General features: G+C 34.2%; 1 protein-coding gene and 2 pseudogenes across 1 annotated transcript; 1 reads left to right on the top strand and 2 right to left on the bottom strand.

The window, feature by feature from the left end:
- Positions 1-8,202: 8,202 nt before the first annotated feature.
- Positions 8,203-10,350, bottom strand: LOC143553599 (NAC domain-containing protein 90 pseudogene; annotated as a pseudogene).
- Positions 10,351-12,076: 1,726 nt separating this feature from the next.
- Positions 12,077-12,534, top strand: LOC143553575 (guanylate kinase 3, chloroplastic pseudogene; annotated as a pseudogene).
- Positions 12,535-15,768: 3,234 nt separating this feature from the next.
- On the bottom strand, positions 15,769-22,605 carry LOC143553597 (NAC domain-containing protein 90-like). The gene is made up of 5 exons (XM_077043562.1): positions 22,446-22,605; positions 21,644-21,933; positions 20,707-20,981; positions 15,928-15,978; positions 15,769-15,865 (listed from the first exon to the last, which is right to left on the bottom strand). The coding sequence occupies exons 1-5, from the start codon at positions 22,603-22,605 to the stop codon at positions 15,769-15,771; spliced, it is 873 nt and encodes a 290-aa protein (XP_076899677.1).
- Positions 22,606-22,817: the final 212 nt, after the last annotated feature.

Here is a 22,817-nt window from a genome sequence, read left to right as displayed (position 1 = left end):
GAGAACGGGTTAACAGTTGAATCCATAAGCCCAAACTCAATATCATCCACATAAATTCAAAGTTACGAGAAGCCCATGAGTTCAAGCAAGGCCCAAATGCGAACGAAAAAGGAAGTAATTAGAGCAAAAGTAAATATGAATTAAAAAAAATTGTACCACACATAATAGAACACTCCCGGTCAATTTTATTATCCAAAATGTCACGCATAGATGATTCATGAAACAAAAAAGAGAAAATTACGAAAGTAGACATCTTTAACCAATAATTTATTAAAATAGGCAAAGAAATAATTAATATCCGGCATAGCCAATTAAATGGTGACACATAACTCCATTGGTACATTGTGTAGCATCATGAAAGTATTCATACCAATTTTATCAATTTAGAAAGTTGAGAGACCAATTAGTCATTACGAAAGATATATAGAAGCCACATGTTTCTTATGACTCATCACTATGAGATGACACATGTCACCATGAAATGACACATGTCTACAAGGAATGACACATGTCAACACCAAATAAAATGACTCATCACAAGAAAGATACATGTTACATGGTGGTGATTGACTGTCTGACCAAAGATGGCTATAGATAGTGAAAATTAGCTCCTCAATCGTGACATCCAAAACACCAAACCACTTTCACTTTTCTCTAATTTCAGCCACCGAGTTAGAGTCCCGACGCCACTCCGGAGTTTCGACGGTTCATACCTCGACACCCTACGTATAGTCGAAGTGCCGCTCGTTCGTCCTTAAGCGTTATACAATTTTAAGGTAAGAATTATTTTATGATATTTCAACTCATGGCTTTAGATCCTATTCGAGTGTATAGTCTAAACCTTGGAAAGTTTATAAATATATTTAACCTTTTTATATATAAAGGTTTACAAAAATAAACGTTTCTTTATTGTTAAAAGAGTGAACTGCGGTTTTCGTCTCTGTGTTTTGTCCAAATATACGGTTTGAATCCAATAGTTTCAAATTTATTATTTTCATCCCTGTGGTTTCATTTCACTTGCAATCAATCCAATGTTCATGGAAACTGCTTTTTAAGATGATCCAATAGTTCCCGTCATGGAAACTGCTTTTTAAGATGATCTGGGCCGTTTAAAGTCCTCAAGATTGAATCCTGACCATTCAAAAAACAACACAAAAAAAAACACTTCTAGATGGAGCGGTTGAGGGTATGTAGGTCCCGAAACCGGATCCGACAACGAATGACTTTGTTCTTGATAAACGCTTGAGACGGGTGCGGTGAAACAAACGACCGAACATAAATAATATAACGATAAAATAAAGGAACGATCTCGTAACCCGTACAAAATATTCATAATATTAAACGGACCGATCCCACCCAAGGTGAGCTCCCCTTGGGTGGTTGTTTAGACACTGCAAAACACACATTAAAACTAACAACATAAGGCTCTATTTATAGCCAAACAACTAATATTCTAGAAGCTTTCCCATTGAAGCTAAACACGCGTCCCGAAGCTTTCGTTTCGTGTCCAGTTTTTCTCGCCGACATTAAATATTATTTTGACCATAAATATATAACGGGTTTTGTCATTTGATATTGCAAGTCACTTAAATTGGCCTTACAAGGTAGTTTTCTCATCTTCGGAGAAAATGGTGGCACTCCTCCAGAACCTCAAAACTGTCCTCACCCTCAATATTATAAACCTAATTTTATATAAAATTTACTACTTCTCATCAGTTGTTGTACATCAGGTTCTTATTCTTGTTTTTTGTTTATTTTATTTTTTTTCGTTAATAATTTAAGCCCTAACAATGTCAAGGCCCATTACAAGGCTCTGGGAATTTGCGGTAGCAATGCTCATCACTTCAAGGTAGAAGTCTACATGTGTATATTCCTTCTTTTCATTGAAACACCTAATCTCAGAATAAGGCCGTCGCAGAAGGTGGATCAACACTATCTATAAATAATCCTACACGTGTCGAAGTATTGACTTCTCAACTTTACAACACCGCATTGGCAAGTTCGTCTATGTTTAAGCCATATTTATTAAATTTTTCCGCCAATATACCCAACATGAAACTTGAAAGTGCAACTTCATTAAGTATGCTGGTTTCCAAGATTAATGAACAGAAGATGGAACTTGAACGACTCCAAAATATGCAAATGGTTATCAAAGGATGGAATCGATTATATCAAGTTTAGGGACTAAAGAAGATTTTTTAGATATTATTGTCAACATATCCTTTCTGCTTTCAAACTTTTGTGGGATCCCTTACAACACATTCGATTTCAGATGGGGAAATCCAGCAGCTGTAACTATGACGTTTCAATTCACAAACCAAATTGGTTCCGTGCTGATGGATGCTTCCAATTAAGATGGTATTGAAGCATGGGTGAGCTAAGATACACAAGACATGGAAAGATTTCAGAATGATAAGAAACTTCTTTCGTTTTGCCAAAATTAATAAATATAATTTGATGTCAGAAAAAGCATACACATTGGAATGAACCCAAGACATTGTGTTTGATTTTGGGTGGTAAAGTTATTATTCAAGTCAGTGGTGAATCCATAAATTTTAGCCAGTGGGTACCAAAAAAGGTTAACCTAGAACGGATTTAGTCAAACTAAAGTAGGTCAACCCAAGATGGGTCGGGTCGAACGAAAATGGAAGGGGAGGGGGGGGGGGGGTTACATTAAATAAACTTTGTGTAGAAATTTAAGCAACAAATTTTATTAAACATAATAACCAAAATACATATTACAATTGACCAGCGGAGGTCCTTTCTTTGGGCCAAACCGGGCCGTGGCCCCACCATCTTTTTCGTTTAGTAGTGTAATTTTACCGGAAAAATTCCAAAAAAAATTATATTTATTAAGTCCGGCCCAACCATGTTATTTGAGTCCGGCCCATCCATGTTGTTTGTGTCTGGCCCATCCATATTATTTGAGTCCGGGCCAGCCATGAAAGGTTAAAAAACAAAGCCTAGTACAAAAAATAAGCCCATATTTTGTTGGATGTAATTTTCATCTTAATAGGCCTATCACGTGTAGATGACTGAGTCGGGCCTATTGGGCCTATGAGATTCATTAATATGTAATGGGTTTATGAGGTTGCAGTTAGGGTTTTATTATATTTGGTAATGTCTTGGTTAGGAAGTTATGTTGGTATATATAAACCGAGTTATGGTTATATATTAGAAACACACACTAGATGCAACCGAATTAGGGTTCATATAGAGAAACATGAGTTATGTGTAATAGGGGTTTTGAGTTATAAATCCTCTATATAATATTGAGAGTTATTCAATATTATTTATTATGTGTTTATGTTTTGGTAAGTTATATCAATTCGTCCTTGAGATTTGATTGCGATCTATCCATATTATTTGTTTAAGAACGGTAATTTGAATGATTGAATTTAAATTTAAATTATTGAATTGGTATTTGGGTTGATTGTTTTCTAATGTTTGACGATACGAACCGGATTGCCGACCCGAAACATAGGAGTATGGGGAAACAAAAATTTTTTTGTCTCTCGTGAATTTTGGCCCATCCATACTAGACGTTCAAAATCCGCCACTGCAATTGACCTTTACAAGATTTTATCTTTTAAAAATGGTCAATTATAGCTTTATTCGTAACACCTACAAGAAGTGTTTTTTCTCATCATTTAAATAGTGTGGAATTATTGACTATTAAAAATGATACTTCGAATAAATTCATATTCCAGTCTAATTATTATAACAGTCATATTAGACTCTAAATTGGCTAGAATGTTTCAGAAACCTAGAAACTGATTCATCGTTCCTCAAATGACAACAAAAATCTCATGCCTTTTGAATTTCAAGAAAAACATAAACAATTAAATCAAAACAAAACCAACAAAAATCAAAATAAAAAGTGTAAACAATTGATGAGCGTATCTCACATTTTAAAATGAAAACAAGAAACCGAGATCACAAAAAAAAATCTAAACGATGGCATATACCCGATCATATGTGAAAACCTTTTCGTCTCTCACTCCCGTATAACTTGCGGATTCCAAATTTTCAATTTATGATGTTAGACAATTAAGCAATTTAGGCTTAATTGTTATTTTTCAAAACAAAATTAAATTTAAGCTTGGAAACTTGAGCTCAAAAGTTGGGTTTGGGGCACTGAAAAAAATAAGGATGTGACGCATGGGTCATTGTGTTTAATATATTATAAGTTTATAACATAAACTAGAGATTTGAGGGGATGCATACGCTCCCCCAGGCCCAACACTAGATCTGCCCTTGATTCAAGTTTGTTAGTTGTTTCTGAATTGCTTCCGTTCTTGTATCAATAAAAACGTATGAAAGAGCCATGGTCGTTTTGTTTGTTTTTGGTACTATAAAATATATTAAGATTACTCGTATAAATTAATCATCAATAACTAGAAACATATTACTAATTGTTATTAATATGTAGATCTCCAAGTGAATGCCATATTGCATATATTTAAAATTATCTACTGCACACACACTGTAATTATCAATTCATGTGAAGTTCTTTAAAATTCGTTCCCGTATTAGTTAAGGTAATTGATCACTTTAGCAGCCCGTTAATCCTTATTAATTAGGGTAATGACTTGTCTCCTACTCCATCCCGAAATTAATGTTGGATTTGTTATTTTTCGTTTTTATTCATCAGAATAATATTAAAAACAGCCATCAGATAGAGTCACAAACGTTATTCCCATTTTGATGGGTAATAAAGTGGTTAAGGTGTGAAATAGAAGGTCATGCGTTCATACTAAAAAAAAGTCGTTAAAAAGAAGAAGAAAAAAAGTCACAAATGTGATATTAATTTTTTACCAAAAGTGAAAACCATTAATCAGGAGAAGCCCAAACTCAATATCATCCATAACTCCAATGGCCTCATTAGGCACCAAATGAACCTGGACTAGAATTAGACATGGAACAAGTTCTTCAAAGCAAAATTCAAGAAACATGCAGAGCTTAGCTAGCTAACAGGCCTAGCTTCACGAGTTTATTAAAAAAAATGGAACTTGGAAATGGTTTTGGATCACGCAAAGGAAATGGTTTAGTGGATTTCGAAAACAATAAATAAACAAATAATAATAATAATAATAATAATAATAATAATAATAAAAGCCTGCTGAGCCACTAGAGTATTCTCATCCTACCCTCTATCTCCAAACCAAAAATTACACTAAAACTCACTTTATTTTACCTCTCTATTTCAATTAAATAATACTTTTTATACATTTTATCATTACCTTTTTTCTTTCCTTCACTCACAACCACTTTCAAAATATATTAAAAAATTATAGGGGATGAATAGTAACTTTTCAAATATACAGAAAAATCACTACTTTTTCTAAAATATAAAAACTCTTCACTTACAACACCCTGAATCACTCTCTAAATTATAAAAACACCACTCACATGATACAAGGGGTTGGATGAGAATGCTCTTAGGCTCATTACTCATCACATTCCCTTAGCTTTGGGCTTGACACCGTTGGGGCAGGTAGGATGTAGAGGTGTACAACACCGGTTTTAAACCCAAACCGAACCGGTTTATAACCGAACCGGTTTAGTCAACGGCTGGTCAAAACCGGTTTGACTCAAACCGGTTCGGTTTAGTCAACGGCTGGTCAAAACCGGTCAAAACCGGTTTGACTCAAACCTGATCACGTCGGTTCGGTTCGGTTTATAAACCGGTTTAACCGGTTTTAACCGATTTTAGCCGGTTTTAAACCGGTTTTTCTCAAACCGGTTCGGTTTTAAAACCGGTTCGGTTTTAAAACCGGTTTGGTAGATCTTAAGGGAACCGGTCCTGAAACTGGCGGTTTGGGTCGGCTTGGGAACCGGTTTGGGTGAAACCGATTATAAACCCAAACCAGTTCGGTTCGGTTTGCCTAAAACCGGTCCCAAACGGTTTTTTTGTACACCTCTGGTAGATGTAATGTAAATCAAATAAGTGGGCCTAGATAAATACACAAGTGGGCCTGCTAGTTCTCCTTAGGTAACTGTTTTGCGAGAAGCACGATTTTTGCGTGATCTCACGAAATGCGAAAACTCCCATGGCGTGAACCTATATTTTGCGTGAACTCTTAAATGCGGGTCCACCGCTTTTTTGCGTGAACCCCTCAATTCATGGAGTCAATGCAAATCAATTAGAGTGAACCATGATCCAAACAACCCTGTTTGTAACATTCAAAGAAAGATCTAAGCCAAATGCGACATAGGGGTTCACTTTGTCTCACTCAGTTCAATTTACTAACACTTGATTGTTAAAATAGTTAGCAGGGCTCAGTTAAGAAGGGAACCACTATCAATTCAAAACATAAATCGGATCAGGTGGGTTTTTAGACCATTCTATAAATTTGTTTAAACATGTTTTAGGCCGTTATGCATGTGTCGTGTGTCAGCTAAGTTAATGATAAGTTAACTTTCGATCAGTTAGTCCCCATTGTGTAGGTACCATATATTTAGACCCTGTTGTATGGGCACGAGATAGGCCCCAAGTATGGGCACCGCTATTGTGGCGTGTGTAGGTAATTGCAATTACACCTGTTCAGATATGTGTAGTTAACCAGTTTGTCTGTTATGCTTTATGCATGTTCAGTTATGTTGTGTTTGTGCTTCGGCATGTCAATTGTTATTATAATTGTCTATAGTAACTGTCAGATGGTTAAGCTAAAACTCACTCAGCATGTAGCTAAGTTTTTTATGCATATCAGACTAGTAAGTGGCAAGGAAAAAAGATTGTTGTGCATGGATTGAAGATTTATCCTAGCAGTTTATGGCATCCATAGTCTTTAGTTATTGCTAAGTATTGGGTATTTAACAAGTTTTATTCATTTCAATGATGTAAAGTCTTCCGTAGCTGTGTTTAAATTTAAGTTTAAGAACTAGTTTACATGTGTAAAACCAACTAATGAGACGTCCCCGCTTTTGGGCGTTTCACGTCCTTGGGACATGGATTCAGGTCGTGAAAAGTAAAAGAAATTGTCTTTAAAGAAAAAAAGATAAATAAATAAAAATAAAATAAAATAAAGCCATAGACGAAATAGTGAGGGTCCCTTGAATTATACACACGACAAAGTGGTCTGCTTGGAGGAAGAAAAATTGATCACTATTGTTTAAAAGGAAAATGACTTTTTCTTATAATTTGATGTTTCCATTTTTTTCACACAATTAGGAAACTAAATTTGACGATAGAAAGTGTCTGTCGGATGTCACTATCCACGAATCATGTTAGAACGCAAAAAAGAAAAATAACATTAACTTGATCTTCCTCACAAGTAACTAAATGGAGGATTATGACTACGATAACATAAGCTCATCGTCATCGATGGAAAGCTTGGAGGAGTTGATGTGGTAGCATAAATGCTTGGTTTCTTATAAATTTGGCACAAACTTCATTTTCATCAACTGCATTTTGTTAGTTTGTATGTCATACAACAAAATATGGTAGAAGTTGTATACAAAGGTTGGAATATAATTGTACGTCTTATCAATTTGTAGGAAGCGAGTCATTGTTACTAAAATAAATCATAAAATAACAATAACGATACTGTTGTTATTCATAAGACATAATACATTGCATTACCTTATACAACACAAACGATACTGAATACAAATTTAGACGAGAAGCTAGACTTAAGTACCATTAATGTGTAAATCCTAATGAGTTCACACGTGAAAGAATCAAGAAAGTTAAAGGGACGAACCGACAGAAGTTTGAAAGATCATACGTTTAGTTTATTGACTTGTGTCAAATGGGTATGGGTCAAGATAACTGCTTGGTTTGTTTAATATGTTTATCTAGTTCTAGGTATTATGAGTTTGAGTTGGATTAAGTGCCACGTTATGTTTAGTACCTTTGATTTCCAACATAAAACGCGCATGCATGACACATGCTAAGACGTCGAAATGAATAGGATGCTAACAAATATTTATGTAAAACGAAGATAAGCAAATTGTTTCCGTTTCTTTCTCAAACAACCACACACAATACTAACAAAATAAACTTATAAAAACATGAGCTATTGAAACTAGAACACTCAATTAGCTCAGATTTTCCTTAAACTTGAACCCCTAAGGTATGTCTTCACCCTAATCAAATTATGCCTAAATAAGTATAACTAAATTAAAGGTTATTATGCCTATATAAGTATAATTAAAAGGTTTTAATCACCAACCGTTCTTCTTGCCAAAGGTGAACACTTAGAGCCATCTATCAAGTTCATCCCAATCCCATAAAGGTTGATCATCACAATCCATCATAGACCTAGAGTGAGGATGATAAATAACCAAGGAGTCCAGACTCCGATCAGATAAACTCGTCGTGATCGATGGAAGCTGGCTCGGACCAGTTGATGTGGTCGCATGTTGTTCGTTATTTTGAAGGGGTTGAGGAACCGGAGGTTGCTCGTTTATCATCACCCCCATCGGCCTTCAGTCAAATGACCTCATACTGTTTGATTTCACATAAACTCGGCACACACTGAATTCTTTCATCACCTGCAATTTATTAGTTTATATGCCATACAACAAAATATGTTACAAGTTGCATAAGTTAATTTATATACCAAGGATGAGACAATGTGTTTTATGTTCGTTTATTCTTTTAAATATAAACATTATTGTGACCCCTTCGTAACCTGAATGTCATTTTTGTCATTTTTTCTTAATCTGAAGGCAAATGACACTCCGGTTACCAAGAGATCGCAATGGTGTTGAAGAGATCAATGGTATTTAGTATTGAAACTAGTGTGATACCCGGCGCGTTGCACCGGGCAAGTTGGTAAAACTCGGGCGGTGACAATTCCAAACTTGTCGGTCCTGGGTGTTGAGGCGGTAAGTCGACGCTATTCGGTCGGTTTCGGTTAAGTGTGTATAATACCGGAACTAAAAACCAAAAATAAAACAAAAACATATAAAATTTGAGTTGGATCAATTGAGCGGCGTCAGTCGGTAACACTCAGGCGTTGGGAAGATCCGAGCATTTCCGATCCTGGAAGTTGAGGCGGTGAATCTACGCAAATTCGGCTAATTTCCGTCACATTGGTTATAGTATCGAAATTAAAACAAAATGCAGCAAGTCTACGCGAATTCGTTCGGTTTCCGTTATATTTGTCGCGATACTAGAACTAAAAAAACAAAATCTAGGATGAATACGGTGCCGCCAAGTGGCCGAATCGGCACTTAGCGGCACCAAAGTTCCTAGTTATTATATATAATAATAATAATCCTAATTATTATATATAATAATAATAATAATATCAACTTTATAAGTAAAATAATTTAACATGTTTTCTTTTTATTTATGAAACGATTATATGAACTATGTAAACCTACAAATTAAAATTTATATTCTATAACAAATGACCGTCTTAAAGCTTTGTGAACTGGTTTTTAATCTTCCAACACAGAAGTCATGGACAAACTCAAATTGAATTATACTATTTTGAACCTTAAACAAGAAATATAAAAATAATGAAAATATGTACCGTAGGTTTTCTGTTAGTATTTGAGGATTGATCTTGAAAAGCATTGTATTCATTCATCATCCATTTGGTCTTTGTCCCAGTGGGAGCTCTACCAATGTGGAACACCATGGTTATTTTTATTCCAATGGCTTGACTACTAGAAGAGTAAACGGTGCTCAAGGACCCGGTGGCTTTCCAGTAGCCGGTACTTGTGAGGCGGGATTGTTTTCCGCCTCGTGCTTCGTTTTCCTGCCTTGGAATAAAGAAGTACCACTCATCAGTGTCTCCTTGGCAAAGCTCCCCGGCATATTCTGGTTCCAAAATATAATACATGAGACCAAATATACAATGATAGATACATAAAAAAGTGGTACATATATCTTTATTTTAGGGTTTATTCTCAACGACTATCAATCAAAATATACATAAAATATTTAAATCACTAGAATCATGAAAATTATCAATTAGAATGTAGGGGGTGATTAGATTACATGAAAACTAATAAAATCATAAACAAAAAAAAAGAGAGAGAATTATAACAAACCCTAACTATGCATAATGATATTTCTTCATTTTATGGTTTATTCTCAAATTTTGTAACTGTTTTTTGTGTGAAGTCAAGTTATTGCTAAAACATAAACAGTTACTAACAAGATTCCGATTATCATAACGGGTGTTTTTAACACGAAAACAAATCAAAAGATAGGAACTAAGGGGGGCACTAACGAGGGAGGTCCGAATCGTAAACATTAAGCTCGGGTATGACTCTATCAATACTTTGCTTCAATCTATTGGTGCCTGGTTCTATCTTGTGCTTTAAGTAGAAAGATATTAACTCTTCTTCCGTTGGATAGAATCTAAACCCTGGAATTGCCATTTCCTCCCCCGCGGTCTTATTACGTGTAGTTTGGTTTTCTAATCAGCAAAGACAATCAATAATCGGACTAAGCATAGATAGTTGGAAATAGTTGTGGGTTACTGTGGGTATATTATTGTATATATAGAGAATGTAGGTGTGGGAATCTCATTCAAGCCGAGTGAAACGAGAAAAATGATCAGCACACTAATTAAATTTCCAGGCATTTTCCTAAAAGTGTTTTTGCGTTTACATATCCAATCAGTCAGTTTGCTGTCTCTTGTTCAATTCAAATGGCCTTCCAAATTCAAAACATATTAATTGTTGTGTAGGCCATGTTAGTTTAGTTTTTTAACGGTTAGATGTTACAGTACATATCTAGACCGTATATTTCACACCATTGCACGAACCCGTCATAGACAAGGCTCAAAACCTTGACATCACTCTAACTCTACCCCCTGGCCATATATGTTATCTGCTTTCCAAATTCAAATTTAAAAATGAATTAACAAATATATGTTGCTTAAAAGTAAGATCATGCTTCTTCGCTACAAGACATTGTGGCTATGTCGAGTTTTCGACAACAAATTTCGTCACATAGACCCCAAATGTGGTCGTTGCATGGACTCCTGATGATATGTTGTCGCCATATAGATTGTAGCCAAAGTTTTGTCCCCATTGTTGGTAACATGTCATCGCAATCGTTAAATACATTTTTTTAAAGAAAAGAAAACTTAGCTTAAATACGACATGTCATCGTAATAGGGTTAAAGTTATTTTTCATTAGACCTATGACAACGACATATTAATTCAAACCCAACTGAATTGCGAGTTAACATAATGCAACGTTCGTGTGTTGTTAAACCTTTCATGTCTAATTTTTGTTCGGTTTAGTTATCACACCACAACGCGCCTGTTTTTTTTACATAAGCTTTAAAGTATTATCAATGTCATTTCTATAACCACGTGGGTTTATATGGAAAATTTGGTTTCTTTTATATAAATTTTCGAAGACTTTAAAATTTATAGTTGTTTAATGCGTAAAATTTATATTTGTTTAAAGTTTGAAAAGAATAAGGAAATTTTAAAATATGAATTATTATATAAGTAAATATATTTATTATTTATCAAAAAGTTTATACTATATGAAATGACTTGAAACCATGCAAGTGTGCAACGTAGATGTGACATCTTCATACGTGTTTTTTTCCTCTTCTTTGAAGGGCGTGACATCTTCTAATTAATTTATTGGTTTCGTGTTGAAGATTAAAGGGAAAATTTCTAAAATAACCCTTTTTAGTGAGTGAATTTTAAAATAGCCCTTTTTTTTCAAAATTTTTTAAAATTTGGACTGTCAAGACGTATTGGGAAAAGATAAAAATAAATACGAGATTTCGAAAGAAAGTCAGGTAAAAGACGAGATTTGGGGAAATAATGTCGGTAAAGTCCAAATTATTTGTAATCTTTGAGCAAAAGTTCAAATTTTTCAGAAACTTTTTTACTTAAAAAAACCATCTTGAGAAACTTTTTTTTGTATTTCCTACCTTTCCCGTCAAAATTTTCAAATTCTTGGAAAATTATATTTTTTACAATTATACCCCTGAACCACTGTCACCACCTTGAACCACCACCTTGAACCACTACCATCACCGACGCCGTCGGCCCCACCTCATCATCACCACCGTCACTACCACCATAGGCGTCGGTTATGGTTACAATATCACCCACAACGTCAAAACCCCCGTTAAATCCGATGCTAATTCGACTATTGTGCACCACAATCCCATATTTCAAGCTCAGCCCATTATTCCTCACCAAAAAACCCACTAACCCTTTACTCGTCTTCACCCAATTCACCCCCAATTTCAAAACCCCCAAATCAATTTCAATTTCAACATGTCCGACAACCGCGACCCGCCGCCCCAATTCCGTCGCCGGAATCCGCCGACAGGTCCGAACTTTACCGGTCACTGGAAACCACCATGGGCTCATCGTTCAGTTCAGAGCCATTGCCCTTTGGTTATTGTTATTGGTGGCCCAAGTGGTGTGGGCAAAGACTATTTGATAAAATGCCTGAGAGAAGTCAGGAATAATATTCACTTTGTTGTGATTGCAACGAGTCGGGCCATGAGACCCGGTGAGGTTCATGGTAAAGATTATTATTTTGTAAACAAAGATGAGTTTTTAAAAATGGTGGAAAATGATGAGTGACGGTGATAGTGAAGGTGGTGGTGATTGGGTGGGGCCGACGGCGTCGGTGATGGTGGTGGTTCAAGGTGGTGGTGGTGGTGGTGGTTCAATGTGGTGATGGTGGTGATGGGGTATAATTATAAAAAATATAATTTTCCAAGAATTTGAAAATTTGGACGGGAAAGGAACGGTTTTTTTGAGTAAAAAAGTTTTTGAAAAATTTGAACTTTTGTTCCAAGATTACAAATAATTTGGACTTTACCGACATTATTTCCCCAAATCTCGTCTTTTACCTGACTTTCTTTCGAAATCTCGTCTTTATTTTTATTTTTTCCCAATACGTCTTGACAGTTCAAATTATAAAAGATTTTGAAGAAAAAAAAGGCTATTTTAGGACTTCTCTCACTCATCATCATCATCATCGTACTCAGTATATCCCACCAATAGCAAAGCTATGGTAGGGTCTGAGGAGGGTAAGATGTAGACAGCCTTACCTCTACCCCATAAGGATAGAGAGGCTGCTTCCGGTGAGACCCCCGGCTCGATAGTAGTTTTGCATCAAGCCTTGGACATAAGGCACATAGCACTCAATCATCGGGACACCGGCTGATCGGTGCATGTAACCTTGTCTTTCGGCTATCAACGCCACTACATGATGCCTGATTAACCGTCCGTCACTTTTAACGTTATTTTCACGAGATTAGTAAAATAACGTCAAAATTAGTGCAATTTCACTTTTACCCACCCGAGGGTTCACACATATATACATCATTAGGACTTCTCTCACTAAAAGAGGCTATTTTAGAAATTTTCCAAGATTAAAGCAGTCTAAGGACTCAACTGTTAATATTACGGCGTGACCAACTGCTTTTAGTTTTCTTCTAAATATTTGTCGGTGGCGGGTATAACGTAGGTTCAAATAATTTTGGGCATAAATTTTGTTACGTAATTTGAGGATGATCAAACTAATGGGATTTTTCACACGTTAAGAGAGATTTGGTTAAAAAAATACATCGATAACGTTAAGTGTCACGCAATAGTATATTAAGACTTTTAAAATAAAATATATGAAAAGAAATCTACTAAAACCATAAAAACGATTATTATCATGGTTTGATACTGATGTTGGTGCGAATTTATTAGGTAAAAATCGGTTATGTTCGTCTCGTTACCAGTATGGTACCATGAATTAGTATACTTTATGACACAAAATACATTATTGAACATGTACAATTTGGTTTCTTACAGGTAGCGAAACTTCATATTGTTTACAATACTATTTTTTTACGGTTTCATTACATAAAAGTTCCATGACGTAATACAAAAATTATAGCTGCTATTAAAATTGATAAAAAAAGAAAAAAGAAACTTTTATTGAAACTTATATTTGACCGTTCGATCTTGAACAAAACTTTCATGTGTAAAGAAAAAAAACTTATATTTAACCCGTTCAAACTTAGAACAATACTTTTATTAAAACGTACATAAATATGAACACTCTATATTTATATATTATAGAATCACGAAAGCATGATTAAGTCACTTTGTTATTTTAAGAAGACAATTATTATATACCCAAAAAAACTCAAAAAATGTGGCCGATTTATGATATCGTTTGTGGTGGTTCCGCTCACTTTCTAAGTTTGATTTCCATTCCATTTAAACAAAAACAAATTTCAAATTAACGAATTTTCTTGGCGCAGTAAACTCACGACTTTTGAAGTTGTTTTTAAATTTAATTTTTAAGTGATCTATAACTTTCTAAACACGTTCCGTTTAGAAAAGAGATAATTTATTAGCAAAAAGATAAAGTGGTTTTGTGTTCTTAACTTCTTATTGTAATATTTTTTCAAACACCTTGTTATAAATAAGGTGATTAAGTAAATAAGTATTGACTATTGTGGAACACTCACGAATGTTTCGTGATAGTCAATACTTATTTACTTAATTGCTAACACTGATTCTCACGTCAGATAGTGGTTACGAGAAGACCCTCCTTCTCCTTTTAGTAACGAGCTCACAGTGTTCTATTTTGCAGGTACTTACACTCAGATTGACTGGATTACGTTTAACCGCTCATGGGAAAGACTAGACCTCAACCTAAAGGATAAGCAATTAGATTGATGGTTGAACTGGTGTTTTTTCAGTACTGATATTGCAACATTAACGCACATGTAAGTGATGATCCTTTTCTCTTTTTTTATTTTTAAATGACACAAATTCATAAACACATGGAGCTGGTTAGGAAAGACTAACTAAAATGAGATAAAATTTGTAAAGACAATCTCAACTAGAGAGAAGTAACTGATGATCCTATACTTAACCAATTAAAGATCACTACCCACATTTGCATCATGAAAATGGTGATCCCAAGATTGTTAGTTAGAAGTTGTAATGACTAACGACTGACTAGAAAATGTTGTTCTAAAATAAAAAGAAGAGGAAAACCTCTAATTAGCAGCAGAGACCAAACAGTGACATAAGAGCACCCAAACCACATTTGGTTTTCGGTTATCCACATCCCCATAATTTAATGAAAATCATCACATTCTTTGTGTTTACTCCGACATCGACATCTCTATCCCAACTCTCCACCCCCCAAATTTTATGAAATTGCACGAGCTCAGCTGTACACACGGCATCCTTTATTCTCTACTAGAACTCTTTGGTTCATGCTCATCTTCTTTACCATTTATGTTTTCTCTTTACACATTTCTGCACAATGGAAACCGAATCCACCATATTCGTTCTTTAGCAAATTCTAGCAACAACTTACTCAAGTCCCAGGTCAATAATCAAATACGAATAAACAAATAACTCTTGTTTATATTAATTAGAAAATCTAACTTAACACACTGATTACAATATCTCAAACCTAACTCGGTTTGACTCTTGATGAACCCTAACTTGGTTACATCTAGATGAACCCTAACTCGGTTGCATCTTGTGTGTCTCTAGATAAACCCTAACTTGGTTGTATCTCGCACCTGATCACATTCTATAATGTCTAACCTATCTTTGTTTATATAGACTAGCCTAACTTGTTAGCTAAGACATTGCCAAATATAATAAAACCCTAATTCCATGGGCCCAATAGGTCCAACCTGATCACCTACACGTGACGGGCCTATCAAGTTGGAAATTACTTTCAACAATCACCCCCCTAATTTCCGACTTGAAATAGGTGAATCTTTGTCTCCAAACTTGTCTTCTTCACATGTTTGATTCGAACCATGATCTTGACCTTCTTGGCTTTCACAACCATCTTAGTCTTGATCTCCCGGAACTTCTCTTGATCCATGACTGTGCTCTTTCGGCTTTCCCGAACTCGACATCTTCCGTGACCCCGTCCCTGACCATTCACTCAGTCGTATGAACTCGCATAACCACTCCTTTGGTTGCGCTCCATGTCACCTAATCGAGCGAACATTAGTCTTCTTGATCTTCTTAAGTTCCCAAATCGGTCCAAAATATCAAACCCTTGGTCAAAACATAACTCGTTCAACTCGTATAAAAACAAACTCTAAATTAAACCCGTTTGTCCAATCCCTTGCTTCAGCCCGTTGAAAGAATATGAACAAATCAATCTGAACAACTTTTCAAAACTGAATCCGTTTGCTTGTAAACCACTTGAACTTCAAACAAAATAAATTGCTTAAAATATTATGTTTTTTCTTCGTAACCCTTCTAGCTTCCTTTGTAAGCCACTAAGCCAAGCTTTTAATCCTTTTTGAACTTTTGGCTTTTGTAACACCACCTTGACTTTTTAGCAGCCTCCTTGGGTTAATTAATGGCAAAACAAGAAACCTCACTTCAACAAAAGAATGCAATTAGAACCCAACCAACGTTACTGAGCTTTCCGTTGGTTCTCCCTATTGTTGCCGTCGAACAACAAATCGACGTTACAGATCCGACTCTGACTGACCTGCTTGTGAAAAGTGACTTCAACACGGAACCCAACTTGGTGATCAAAATCCTATGGCGTCGACACTTTAGCCGTTGCAAAACCAGAACTGAACGCTAACAACCCTTGTTACACCTCCGTACCCACGCCGCTACTCCGACGTATCAATACGCACCAAACTTGGTTCCAATATTCGCCGATTAATAGCTCCTCCTCAAGCCACCGCTCGCCGCCAACTAATTATTGATTTCTTAAACTTGGCTCTGATACCAATTCAAGTCCTAGATCGATAATCAAATACGAATAAACAAATAACTCTTGTTTATATTAATCAGAAATCTAACTCAAAAAACTGATTACAATATCTCAAACCCTAACTCGGTTTGACTCTTGATGAACCCTAACTTGGTTGCATCTAGATGAACCCTAACTCGGTTGCATCTTGTGTGTCTTTAGATAAACCCTAACTTGGTTGTATCTCGCACCTGATCACATTCTATAATGTTTAACCTATCTTTGTTTATATAGACTAACCTAACATTTTAGCTAAGACATTACCAAATATAATAAAACCTTAATTCCATGGGCCCAATAGGTCTAACTTGATCACCTACACGTGACGGGCCTATCAAGTTGGAAATTACTTCCAACACTTACTAGGATTTCAAATTCACGGCCGCCCTAGGCATCACTAACATTTAGATAAGTTGATAAATAAACTTATGGTGCTTAACTAGCCAATTTGCATTAAGTTTCGTGAAATTTTGATTTTATAGAAATATCGCTTTAAATTTAACTTTAATTGCAGTTTCACTTTCATAACTTAGTTAACAACTCTCATAGCTGTTTATATGTTCATAAATTTTAATTTAATTCCAGTTTGAATTTAAGGTATCCGTTTTTATATGTTCTTAATTAGATGATTAGATCTCTTTGTTAAAGGTTTTTCCATTCTTACCAAGTCAAAAGTGATAAACACATTTAGTTAAATTATGATTTTTGGTTGAGATTTAGAAAAAAGAATAAAGAATCTACTCTGATGCTCTAATTTTGTGTTCTTGTTTAATACATTAGCCACTCAAAATTCTTTATATATTTTTGTGCAAACCAGATGTTTTTAATTAAAAGAATACATATATAGTCAAGAAAATAAAATATGTATGTCTTATACTCAAATGGTTATTAATTCCAATTTTATTTGAAACATGTGAAAGAAAAAAGAGTCAAGAAACGAAAAAGGTCTTTGCACCTTCTTTACGTTGTTGCAATATAAACCAAAAATGATTATAATTAAATAATTAAAACTAATCATTAAACAATGCTACGCGTGAAGGTTACACGAAAATGTCAAATTAAAGTGGTTGTTTCTGATTTTAAATTTTGAGAAAATGTTTTGAATTAACCTGTCTTGTGTGTAATTATTTATGTAAGGATCATCATCTTTAACGTAAACTCAAGCACTTTATAACCTACTAATACGTTAGAGCATTTACATTCTCTCCATTAAATAACATGACTGGGGTTCTTACAACATTGGTGGTGGTGTAGAGTGTTGTGAGTAGATGATAGAGAAAATATAATGATTTTATAGTATATTTGAAAAGTTATTGTTCACTTTCTATAATTTTTTAATATTTTTTAATGTGATTATGAGTAGAAGAAAAAGAAAATGTAATTATAAATGCATGAAAATATATTATTCAATTGAAAATAAGAGAAAAAATTAATGTCTTTTAATGTAATTTGGATTTTGAGATGAGGGAAAGGTTAAGAATGCTCTCAACACTTGTATGGATAGCCACAAGACTTAAATTCACACCCCGTAGAAATTCAAAGTCAAGCCGGCCTAGGAATGTGCGAACCGGAAAACCAGTCGAGGCCCACAATCTTCAAAAACCAGTGGCTGAAAAACCATTTGCTCAAAATCCATAGTTGAAAACCATATTAATCATATACCACATTTGGAAAAGAGACTGATCCTGTTCGCAGCAAACCAACACTTTCCTACGCCCACATATATCTAGGATCTGAGGACAGATAATAATAATTAGATTCTAAATTTCGGAAAAAAAAGTTTTTTCTTTCTATTTTAGTAACAAGGTTTTGTTTTAATAAATTTATTATTTTATTTATATAGCATATCTTATTTTTCTCTTATAAGTTTTAACACATCATGTTTTATAAAATTTTATGTTTATATTTATCTACGCTTCGACATTAATTTAATTTGTTCCAATTTGAGTTGTGAATAACAATGTAGAACTAATATACATACCATAAAAAGTTATCTTTAGTTGGTTTTGATTATGTGGCACCGCTTTTCCTTACCTAGTTTTTTAATATCACAGCATAACACGTTATACAATTCAGAATATACCGTTGCGGCACATTTATTTAATTTACGTTTTGGTAAAAGTATTGTTAACTATAGAGCAACATAGGCATGTCATCCTTATTATCAGAGCCGGTACTGATTTGAATTAATGGACCCTAAAAATTCAATATCGTTGGAATTTTGTTTGTGGTTTATACGTGATTTGCCATTTGAAATATGGACCCTAAAAATTTACAAATGTTGTTAGTTAATGGAGGTTTAGAATGTGTTTCGTCATTCCAAAGAACGGAACTGGTTTGAATATTTTAGGATCCGTATCCAATGAAAAAAAATGTTGCACCAGATCAGATATGTGCTTGTCTAACAAACACTATTCAAGATCTGTCATTTTAAATGGCGGAACTTTGAAAATTCAAACTAATTCCGTCATTTGGAATGGCAGGATGCCTTTGAAACTTTCATGTTACCAAACTATAGCTGACAATATCTGTACAACTTTTAGAATCCACGATTTCACTTAGAAACCAAAAACAATAATCCTCTCTCCTAGAAACCATTTGTCATCTTTTCAGATTTTGGAAAACACAATTTCCATCTATTAATTATTTTAAAATTTAGATCTAAAATGAGAGAAAAAGGCCATAATCACTCAATGAAACTACAAAATGCTTTAGATAAGAAAAGGGGGAGAAGACTTTGGTGTGTGGAATTTGTGGACATTGTGGCCATAATGAAGATGTCTCAATCTCTTTTAAGCTCAGAAGAATGAATAGTGATCATTAAGTGGATCATCAAATTTCTTGACATGTTTTCTTTTATTGTTTTTTGAGATTTAACACAGTTTTATTCGACATTTTTAAATTCAGTTGTATTTATTATTGATACAAGTAGCAAGCGACTTGATTTTTTTGACAAGTTGTTTTTCATTTGTATTTGATAATGAGATCGGTAGTGAGTTAAGTTTTAATGTTTGAATAGCTTTTTTATGTTTCCTTCTTTGTAATTTGAATTTAAATTATTTGGAATGATTCTTGTAGTTTAGATTTGATCGATATGATTTGATTAAAATAAATAAAAAGGAAAAGAAACTTAATGAGCCGGTAAAAACTAAAAAAAATAATAATAAAATAACTCTAATACATCAATTAAGAAAGCAAATTCGATATCCCACTTGTGACATAATGGTAAGAAGTTTGGGTTTTTTAGTGAAGACTCAAGTTCGAATACCATTTGAGTCACTTTTAGATGAATATTTGTAATGAAGGATTTGAGCTATGTCTTGTGCAAATGTTGTCATTTCGAAACCAGAGTCCACCTGGGTTTTCCTAAAGCAAGCTTGATAACCGGCCAACACCCCTATTTTTATAGGAGTATTAACAAAATTCTCTCTTTTCAGGACTTAAACCCACAGGCCATAACCTCAATATATCTTACTTCAATTTTTTAATCTTTTTTTTTAATCTTGCACCCTCTTTAAAGTTCTTAAAAAATAAGATTAAAACCTTTCATTTCTTTCTCCATTTGTCATTTTGATATACGATCCTATCTTGGTTATATTTTATTTATTATCTCTAACCTGTAAGTCATATTTTCCTTTCCTTTGGCCGAGCCAATCAATAAGATTGATCCCTTCGGATCTTGGCCCATGATGGCCTTTTTGATTTTGACGATTAAAAACCTTTATTTTATCTTTTCTACAACGGTTTTTTCTTTCTTTTTATTCAAATACGTTTTTATTTATTTTTTACGATTTTTGAAAACTTTTGCTTATTTAAAAGTTAAAATATAATGATATAAGCAAAACTAATTACAATATATATAAAGAAAGTTGGCTAGACAACTTAGCTAATAAGGTTATCATCTACATATAGTTACATACATATTCAAAACTATAAATCATTTTCTTATTCAAGCTATGCTTTAACTAACCTCAGTCACTCAGAACCATTTATCAAATTCATCTCTTTCCATCATAGAGTAAGAATAATCATTAACATTTTGATCATTCAAGGAGTGATCATGACTATGATCAGGCAAGCTTGTAGTCCCTGATATCATCGAAGAAGGGTGGCTAGGACAAGTTGATGTGGTTGCCTGACGCTCGTTATTTTGAAAGGGTTGCAGATTCATTGGTGGCTCGTGTATCATCACTCTCGACGGCCTTCTATCAAATGCCCTCAAACTATTTGATTTTAGGTAAACTCGGCACAAACTTAATTCTTTCATCAACTGCGTTTTAATAGTTTGTGTCATACAACAAATAAAGTTAGAAGTTGCATGAATTAGACGGGATTTAACAACATATATGAGCATAAATACCGAATATAAAAGTAAGAAAATGGTATAAAAATTATATTCGTGTATTGTTTTAAAAAATTCTTTGCAGGATTCAAATTCCTCTAGAATATTTGTTTCATAGACTATGCGTTTTATATTCGTGTATTGTTTTATATTATAAACAATATGTGGTCCAATAACTCTTATGTCACTTCATGATGTAACATGGAAGTATTTCATCCTTTTACTTTTGTAAACGAACAAAACATAAACGACAAAAGATGTTCTTGTCTAGTTGTCTCATAAACCAACTTTCCGCCAAATGAATCACAAATGGTTTACTGAATATTGTTTGAATCGTTTATAGACCTGTCGTTATTTAAAAACACAAACGCATGTTTTAAAATTTTATTTGCCTTTTCTAATTTCATTGAGCATACAATTTAGTTTTTCTCTTGTAGATTATAATATTTGTTATTTTTAAAACTTCTAAATACATAATTTTATTCTATCTTCCAAAATAGAAGTCGTAGACAAACTCAATTTGAATTACACTATTTTTAAATTAATTAAATAAGAAACGAACAAGATCAAATGAAAATATATATATATACCGTGGGTTTCCTGATATTATTTGAGGATTGATCTTGAAAAGCATTGTATTCATTCATCTTCCATTTGGTCTTCGTTCCGGTGGGAGCTCTACCATTGTAGAAAACCATGGTTCTCCTGATCCCGATGGCTCGGTTACTAGAAGAGTAAACAATGCTTGGCGAGCCAGTGGCTTTCCAGTAGCCAGAACTCGTGAGGCGAGATGGTCTTCCTCCTTGCGCTTCTTTTTCTTGTCTCGGAATGAAAAAGAACCACTGTTCAGGGTCTCCTTGACAACATTCTCTGACATATTCTGGTTCATAAATATTATACATGAGATGAAAATTGTTCATACACACACATATATATATATATATATATAAACACATAAAGGTGGAAGTCTTTATTTCAGGGTTTATTCTTAGCACTTGATGGGTACGGTCTGTCGAATTTTCTGTTTGAATTATGTGATTTTATGCCTTTTAAAATTATGATATAAAAGTTATCATATTCTCAAGTGTTAAAATTCTAAGCAAAATAATGAGTGCTCTCGAATTTGCTGCTTAAATTATATGATTTATGCCTTTTAAAATTCTGATACAAAAACTATGTGTTATCGTATTCTCACGTGTTAGAATTCTACGCAAAACTTTTTTTTATGAAAATAGTTCAGATTAGATTCTGCTTTAAGAAAAACTGACACCACTAATAACTATATGGCATGGATACCAACTTATAAGATTATGATTGTATGCATGCGAACAATATTTTGTACACGAAAATGAATAAAAAGACATATGCTAAAGTCGTAATTGAAGTACTAACGAGGGAGATGCCATGGATAGAAATCGTAAACATTAAGCTCGGGTATGACTGTGTCAATACTTTGCTGCAATCTTGTTGTCCTCGGTTCTATCTTGTGCTTTAGATAGAATGATATCAACTCTTCCTCGGTTGGGTAGAATCTAAACCCGGGTGTCACCATTTCTTCAGTGCGATATTAATTAGTCGTGTGTCTTTCGGTTTTCTTCTCAGCAAAAATGATCAATAGTCGTTGTGGGTGAGTGTATGCATATATAGAGAAGCACAAGCTTGAAGGTGGGTGTGGGACGGGACGTATATTTAAACCGAGTGAAAGGAGAAATAAAGTACACCAAATTTCCATGCATTTGCTGGGAAGAATCTTGTTTCTTTTTA

The sequence above is a fragment of the Bidens hawaiensis genome, unplaced genomic scaffold, assembly GCF_021521415.1.
Source record: "Bidens hawaiensis isolate Kalapana, Puna unplaced genomic scaffold, B.hawaiensis_p1.1 tig00017340_1, whole genome shotgun sequence".
In the NCBI taxonomy this organism is placed as follows: Eukaryota; Viridiplantae; Streptophyta; class Magnoliopsida; order Asterales; family Asteraceae; genus Bidens; species Bidens hawaiensis.
The sequence above is the reverse complement of the archived record's forward strand: the minus strand, read 5'-3'. Positions and strand labels throughout refer to the sequence as shown.